This window comes from Bos grunniens, chromosome 25, assembly GCF_055505025.1.
Source record: "Bos grunniens cultivar Pamir isolate PY7600 chromosome 25, Bosgru_T2T1.0, whole genome shotgun sequence".
Taxonomy (NCBI): domain Eukaryota; kingdom Metazoa; phylum Chordata; class Mammalia; order Artiodactyla; family Bovidae; genus Bos; species Bos grunniens.
Window position 1 is genome coordinate 24,749,848 of NC_141189.1, and position 7,651 is coordinate 24,757,498.

General features: G+C 44.7%; 1 protein-coding gene across 1 annotated transcript in view; it reads left to right on the forward strand.

The window, feature by feature from the left end:
* The window catches only part of PDILT (protein disulfide isomerase like, testis expressed), a 46,518-nt gene extending 41,426 nt beyond the window's left edge, over positions 1-5,092 (forward strand). The window contains exons 9-11 of the mRNA XM_086375492.1: positions 479-657; positions 3,800-3,889; positions 4,725-5,092. Coding sequence (XP_086231618.1) covers positions 479-657; positions 3,800-3,889; positions 4,725-4,955 — 500 coding nt within the window. The 3' untranslated portion in view covers positions 4,956-5,092. The remainder of the gene's footprint in view (positions 1-478; positions 658-3,799; positions 3,890-4,724) is intronic.
* Positions 5,093-7,651: the final 2,559 nt, after the last annotated feature.

The following is a 7,651-nucleotide window of genomic DNA, read 5'->3' on the forward strand; positions in this document are numbered from 1 at the left end:
AGCTGAAATGTAAGATAACCTAAGTGAAGTAAGTGAAAGTGAAAGTTGCTCAGTTGTGTCTGACTCTATAGTCCATGGAATTCTCCAGGCCAGAATACTGGAGTGGGTAGCCATTCCCTTCTCCAGGGGATCTTCCCAACCCAGGGGTCAAACCCTGGTCTCCCACATTGCAGGTGGGTTCTTTACCAGCTGAGCCAGGAGGGAAGCCCAAGAATACTGGGGTTGGTAGCCTATCCCATCTCCAGCAGATCTTCCTGACCCAGGAATCGAACTGGGGTCTCCTGCATTGCAGGCGGTTTCTTTACCAACTGAGCTATCAGGGAAGCCCAAGATAACCTAACATACTATTAAAAGAGACAGGGAGTGCAATTTGCATGGCAGCAGACCATTAGTGGAGCACAGTGATGGTGTCTACGGGGCAGTGTGGCTTTCAGGGTCTTTATGAGTGTGAGCTTGAGTGATGGCCCTTCTTTTCCAGATGCACCCTGGTCCCAGAAGTGCATGGTGTTATTCCCAGTGTTGGAAGAACTGGGCAGAAAGTATCAAAACCACTCCACAGTCACCATCGCCAAGATTGACATCACAGCAAATGACATTGAGCTGACGTACCAGGACCGGTACCCCTTCTTCAGACTCTTCCCCACTGACTCTCAAAAAGTGAGGGGCTCTTGGGATTCACATAACTGGAAATGTTATATTATTGTCAAGGACTCAGTTTCTCTCAGTCTCCCTCTACCTTTTACAAAATCAACTTCACTCTCAGCTCCAACTCTTATTATCTTTTCATATTCAAGTTAGAGAAAAATTTCCACTAGCTTTCAGAAAATTCCCAACTCAGTCTGATTGGGTCCCCCTAACCCAATCATTGTGGCAAAGGGGATGTTGGTGTTTTGATGGTCAGGCCTAGGTCAAATGGTTCCCTCTGGTATTAAAGCTGAGCTTCACTCAGACTATATGGAATAAGGTAAGGGGAGTCACCATGTGAATATTGGGGGTGGGGTGGTACCAGAAGAAGGAAGACTGCATGATGGAGACAATTAAGTACTTTACACTTTGGTTATAGAGCCATTGAACATCACCAGTGTTCATGGAATACATACTTCATGCTACTTTGGTATGTGGGGAAGGACGTCAAAGAATCACAAGCCAAGGTCCCTGATCCCAGGAAGAGTACGATTAAGTGTTGGGTAAAGTCATGGAATGTGAAGTCAAGTGGGCCTTAGGAAGTATCACTGCGAACAAAGCTAGTGCAGGTAATAGAATTCCAGTTGAGCTGGAATTCCAGTTGAGCTATTTCAAATCCTAAAAGATGATGCTGTGAAAATGCTGCACTCAATATGTCAGCAAATTTGGAAAACTCAGCAGTGGTCACAGGACTGGAAAAGTTTTCATTCCAATCCCAAAGAAAGGAAATGCCAAAGAATGCTCAAGCTACTGCACAATTTCACTCATCTCACATGCTAGTAAAGTAATGCTCAAAATTCTCCAAGTCAGGCTTCAGCAATATGTGAACCGTGAACTTCCAGATATTCAAGCTGGTTTTAGAAAAGGCATAGAAACAAGAGATCAAATTGCCAACATTTGCTGGATCATCGAAAAAGCAAGAGTGTTCCAGAAAAACATCTATTTCTGCTGTATTGACTATGCCAAAGCCTTTGATTGCGTGGATCACAATAAACTGTGGAAAATTCTGAAAGAGATGGGAATACCAGACCACCTGACCTGCCTCTTGAGAAACCTGTATACAGATCAGGAAGCAACAGTTAGAACTGAACATGGAACAACAGACTGGTTCCAAATAGGAAAAGAAGTACGTCAAGGCTGTATATTGTCACCCTGCTTTATTTAACTTCTATGCAGAGTACATCATAAGAAATGCTGGGTTGGAAAAAGCACAAGCTGGAATCAATATTGCCAGGAGAAATATCAATAACCTCAGATATGCATATGACACCACCCTTATGGGAGAAAGTGAAGAAGAATTAAAGAGCCTCTTGATGAAAGTGAAAGAGGAGAGTAAAGATGTTGGCTTAAAGCTCAACATTCAGAACACTAAGATCATGCCATCTGGTCCCATGACTTCATGGAAAATAGATGAGGAAGCAGGGTAAACAGTGGTTGACTTTATTTTGCTGGGATCCAAAATCACTGCAGATGGTGATTGCAGCCATGAATGCCATGCAGGCATTCCAAGCTTACTCCTTGGAAGGAACGTTATGACCAACCTAGACAGCATATTCAAAAGCAGAGACATTACTTTGCCAACAAAGGTCCATCTAGTCAAGGCTATGGTTTTTCCTGTGGTCATGTATGGATGTGAGAGTTGGACTGTGAAGAAAGCTGAGTGCCAAAGAATTGATGCTTTTGAACTGTGGTGTTGAAGAAGACTCTTGAAAGTCCCTTGGACTCCAAGAAGATCCAACCAGTCCATCCTAAAGGAGATCAGTCTTGGGTGTTCATTGGAAGGACTGATGTTGAAGCTGAAACTCCAGTATTTTGGCCACCTGATGCGAAGAACTGACTCATTTGAAAAGACCCTGATGCTGGGAAAGATTGAAGATGGGAGGAAAAGGGGATGACAGAGGATGAGATGGTTGTACGGTATCACCGACTCAATGGACGTGAGTTTGGGTAAACTCCAGGAGTTGGTGATGGACAGAGAGGCCTGGCGTGCTGCGGTTCATGGAGTCACAAAGAGTTGGACATGACTGAGTGACTGATTTGAACTGAACTGAAGGTCATGGTATAGCCTCATCTCCAAATGCAATTGACATTAAATAGGGCAGATTCTGGAGGGCTTATATGGCTGGAAGTCTTCATGAAAATATGACACTTTGAAGAATGGTAGGGATTTAAATCAGAAGTGTGTGAATTATAAGTAGGGAGTATAATATAAACAAGGGGGTAGGCGGAGGGCTAACCACAGAACTGTGAAAGAGATGTCATCCTCCTGGTGTAGAAGATGCACATGGAAAATGAGGCTAGATTGAAAGGGTGGATGGACCTGGTTCAGATCTTCAGTTATCTGAAAAGGAGTTTAGACAGCCAGAGGGCAGTAAACAGTTTCCTAATCTTCTTAAAGACTGAAAAAGGAAAGGAAGCTAGTGATAGCTGAGCAAGAACATACGCCAGACCTTTTGTAAAACAAATATTCTCATTCTTTAGTGATAAAATAGCATATATATCTAGATGTAGATATATATAGTGCTCCTATGAGTCAAGCGTTGTTTTAACTGCCTTTTGCACGCTGTTTGCGACCCCATGGACTGTAAGCCCACCAGGCTTCTCTGTCCATGAGATTTCCTAGGCAAGAGTATGGGAGTGGATTGCCATTTTTTTTTCTCCAGGGGCTCTTCCCAGCCCAGGAATAGAACCCAGGTCTCCTGCATTGCAGGCAGGTTTACCTCTGAGCAACCAGGGAAGCCTCCTTTTCACATAGTAACTCGTTAAATCCAAAGAACAACACCATGAGCAAGGGACTGTTATTATCTTCATCTTACAGTTAAGGAAACTGAGTCATAGAGTGGTTAAGCTTCCAGACAACACTGCAAAGTGATGAAGCCAGGGATTGAGCCCCAACAGTGTGGCCCCATAGTTCTTGCTCTGAACAACTACATCACAGCCCTATGATGGAGGATATTTCATTATTCTTATGGTAATGAAAGCTCAGAGAAGTTAAGGAACTTGCTCACTGCACTCAGGTTATTAGGAATTTGACTCCGGATTTGTCTGTGGAGCAATCCCTGAGTATCCTGCAGGAAGAGGCTACCATTTCATCTCTGTGCCATTTTCTTCCTAGGCTGTACTGTACAATGGTGAACATACCCTGAAAGGCTTTTCTGACTTCCTGGAAAGTCAAATCAAGATTCAGATTGAGGATGAAGATGAGGTAAGGTGAAACAGCAGTAGCCTAGACCATTCTGTCCCACACAGAACCATCAAGAGCTCAACAGATTAGGAAAGAGGGTGCCAAGAGTTCTATAATCTTGTGGGAGAGAATGGAGGAGGGATCCAGGTTGGATGACTTTATTTCAAGGACACATGCTATTAGAAAGGCAGAGTTGAGAAACACATAAAATTAATAAATTTATATTAAAAAAAAAAAAAGGACAAGGTCTCACACAGCTCCTAGGCTGCTTCCCTAGGTCCACTATTCTTGAGTGCTTAACCACACGTCCTGATTGGCTCCTGTGCCCTGGCATTGTTCTACAATTTCCATTCCCTCCTAATTCTGTCCATGCCTCAGTAAGCTGAAAGGGGTCATCTGTATTAGTTAGGACCCTTTCAGTTGCAAATGTCAGAAACTATAGCACTGTTTGGCTTAAGCAGCAATGGGAATTTATCCCCTATAACCAGGAGAACATCAAAGGTGGGTGGATTCTGAAGCTCAGAGTCATTTTCTGTCTCCCCATCTCTGTTTTCCTCTGTTTGCTTCATTCCCAAGCAGGCACTTCCCCACGGAGGGGCAGTGACTGCTCCACAGCTCTCAGCTAACATCTTCTCAGCTTGCAAAGAAAGTATTATTAATAATACCAGGTCTTTAGTAGTCCTAGCACATGTCCTGGAACGAATCTCAGCAGCCAGGCCTGGGGCAGCAGCACCTCTGAGCTTAGAGCAGTGAAAGGCTGCTTGGCAATACAATGGCAATTACTGCATAATTCTTGCCTCTATTTATTTTTCCTCCTCCAACCCTTTCTCCCTCCCTCTCTTCTTTTCTTAAATAGCTACTCTCTGTTGAGCAAAGTGAAGAAACAGAAAAGAAGGTATTAGCGGAGGAAAAGGAGGAACATTTTATGAAGAAAGAGCTACCAGAACAGAATTTGCCTGAGCTGGAGAATGTGACCAAGCTCGAAGGGCCAACTGAGCAGAAAGAAAAGGCTGAGGAGGAGAAGGTAGCTGAGCCAAAGGAACCTCCAACACAGGCGGAGAAACCAAGAGTGAAGGAAGAACTGTAAGGCTCTCCAAAGCCAGGAAGAGAGGGTGCCCATTTTCCAGATCCTGGCATCATTTTCTGAGTTTATCCACTCCAAATAAAATTCTATATAATTGTGGTAGGTGGGTGGAGGCTGGATAATAAAAGCCCCTGAATGTCTTTGGCCCCGTGTTACTCATTACCTTTTTTCTGCTGGTGTTGCTTTAGAAGAGCTCTTTGGCCTTGAATTCAGATAGGGCTGCAAGGGAAGCCATAATAGTAACATTTAATGAGTGTTTACAACATACTGGGCATTTGCCTAGTTCTCACAGCCTCACTGAGAGCTAGGTTTCATCATCCCCATTTTATAGATGAGGAAACTGAGGCAAAGAGAGGTTGAGCAACCAGGCAGGATCACAAGGCTAGAAAGCCCTTGAAATATGATTCTGGGCAATCTTACTCCACAGGTGGTGCACACATCACCATCACCACTACCACACTGGGATCCCCAGAGAGGGTGGCTGACGCTTTCAAAGAGGTGGACTGATCTTTTTTTTTTTGCTTCATTTTAGCACGGTAAGAAAGAGATTTGACCCAAAATCTCTCCCTAGTCTTTCACTCAAAATGACCCATTCTCGTAAGCAACCATATGCTAGGCTAACGCTCAAGTCCCTTCTTTCCTTTTATTACCATAAAAGTAACTCCACCAAAATACATGACTCCTCCTACTTCCTTCCATGTGACTCCATCCACTATTCCCCATCTCCAACCACCAGTCTCAGCCACAGAAGTCTTCTAATTGGTCCCTCTACTGCGGCTCTGTACCTCCAAGCCCCCAACACATACATGCACACAATCCCTAACCCTAAAGCTGTTAAAGTGATCTTTTTAAAAGCCGTTTCATGAGAGCTCACGGTACTACCCTGTTTTTCTAGTTTCTAGTGGCTACCTGCCATTCATGGTTTCCTCTTCAAAGAACTCTGACCATTTGTTTCCATCCTCACTTGTCCTGCTTCCTCTGACTCTAATTCTTCCTGCATCTCTCTCATAAGCACCACTGTAATTGCACTGGGCCTGCCCAGATAACCTCATCTCAAGATGCTGATCTTAATTATACCCACAAAGTCCCTTTTGCCATGTAAGGTAACATTCACACGGAGAAGGAAATGGCAACCCACTCCAGTGTTCTTGCCTGGAGAGTCCCAGGGACGGGGGAGCCTGGTGGGCTGCCGTCTATGGGGTCGAACAGTCAGACACGACTGAAGTGACTTAGCAGCAGCAGCAGCAGCATATTTATGCTGCTGGTTTGTGACATTCACTTAATTCGGGTATAATAGACCTCGGTAAAAGGAGGGCATACTATTTTAGAAACTAAGGTCTACACAAACCACCTGGGCCTCTCCACAGCCTTCCTATTATGTAACGCAAAGGCTGATTGTACTTAATCAGGTCTCAATAGCCTGTGCCCCAGTCTCTCCTTTCCCAAACCCGGGCCTGTCCACATCCAGACTAAGCAGGGAACAGCCTGCGGCCCTGGAACTCACCGGAACCAGTTGCCCTGGCAGGAGCAGGTGTTAGTATTCAAGACACGATTCCAAGCTCACCTGCTTCAAAGCCATGTGGCTGCCAGTTGAAGGAGGGGTCCCCGGGGGCTTCTAGGAAATCACGTGGAACTAAATCACATGGAACAGAGCTCCTTACTGGCCATGAGCCAGAAAATGGGTGTGCTACTTGCCTGTCCCCCAGATGCAACTGGGGCCTTAGGAATTGGGGCTCAGATTGGTGAATACAGTATGGGTAGGTGGGGCAGGTGATGACTCTCTGTTGGGAGGTCATTAGAGCATACAGGGAGAGAAAAACCTTTTACAGAAGGATACTGTCTCAATGAAAGGACGGGATGTGGAAGATGAGTCCAGAGGCAGGTAGATGGAGAAGATGTGGGAGGCATGGCTTAATGACTCCAATGAAGTTGCCATGTCGTCATTAAGTGTGTGGGGCTGGTGGGGGCAGGGAAGGGTGTGAAGAACAAAGAGTGGAAAAATAGCCAATTAGAGAAATATACCACAAGATGATCTAGCTGTGTTGAATGAAGGTGGTAATTACTGTTCTAAAATACAGATTTTATTATAATTCAAGTCTGACAAAGGCAACAGAACAGGAGATAACTGTCATCAAAAGATAGTTTATTATACTCTCAGATCCTAAGAGGAGGGAATATGTCATGCCATGAGGGTGGCATACAGGAAAGTGCTAGGGTTGGTCAGAAGGCAGAGGAAGCAGGGGAGAAATCTGACTATAACCTGAAAATGTAGGCTTTATTGTGGTTTCCATAGGAAGGGACAGAAGAGGCAAGGTAAGCAGGTTTAGGATTGGCTAGTTGGAATAATGTCAGTAGGCTCTGGGACTTGGAAATTGTCCCTAGTTATCTGGTACCTGGTCCTGAGTGTGAGCCTGACAGAGGAGAGCTTGGGTGATGGGCTCTAGACTGGCTGTTTTGCATGTGAAAGGCATGCTCTCAGGAATATGATATTCTTAGAGATAGCAAGGTGTATCTCCAATGCTACCTATCTCCAAGGCATAGTTCACCCTCAGTGGGGCAGTCCCTCCAGAATCACCAAAGTTTCAAGATGTAAAAGCATCAAACACAAAAACTTGAATAATGTGGTTGGTTATTAGACTTAAGAATAGTCTCAGCCCAAACTCCCTATTTTCCTACCCAAGATCTCTGCCCAGACAACT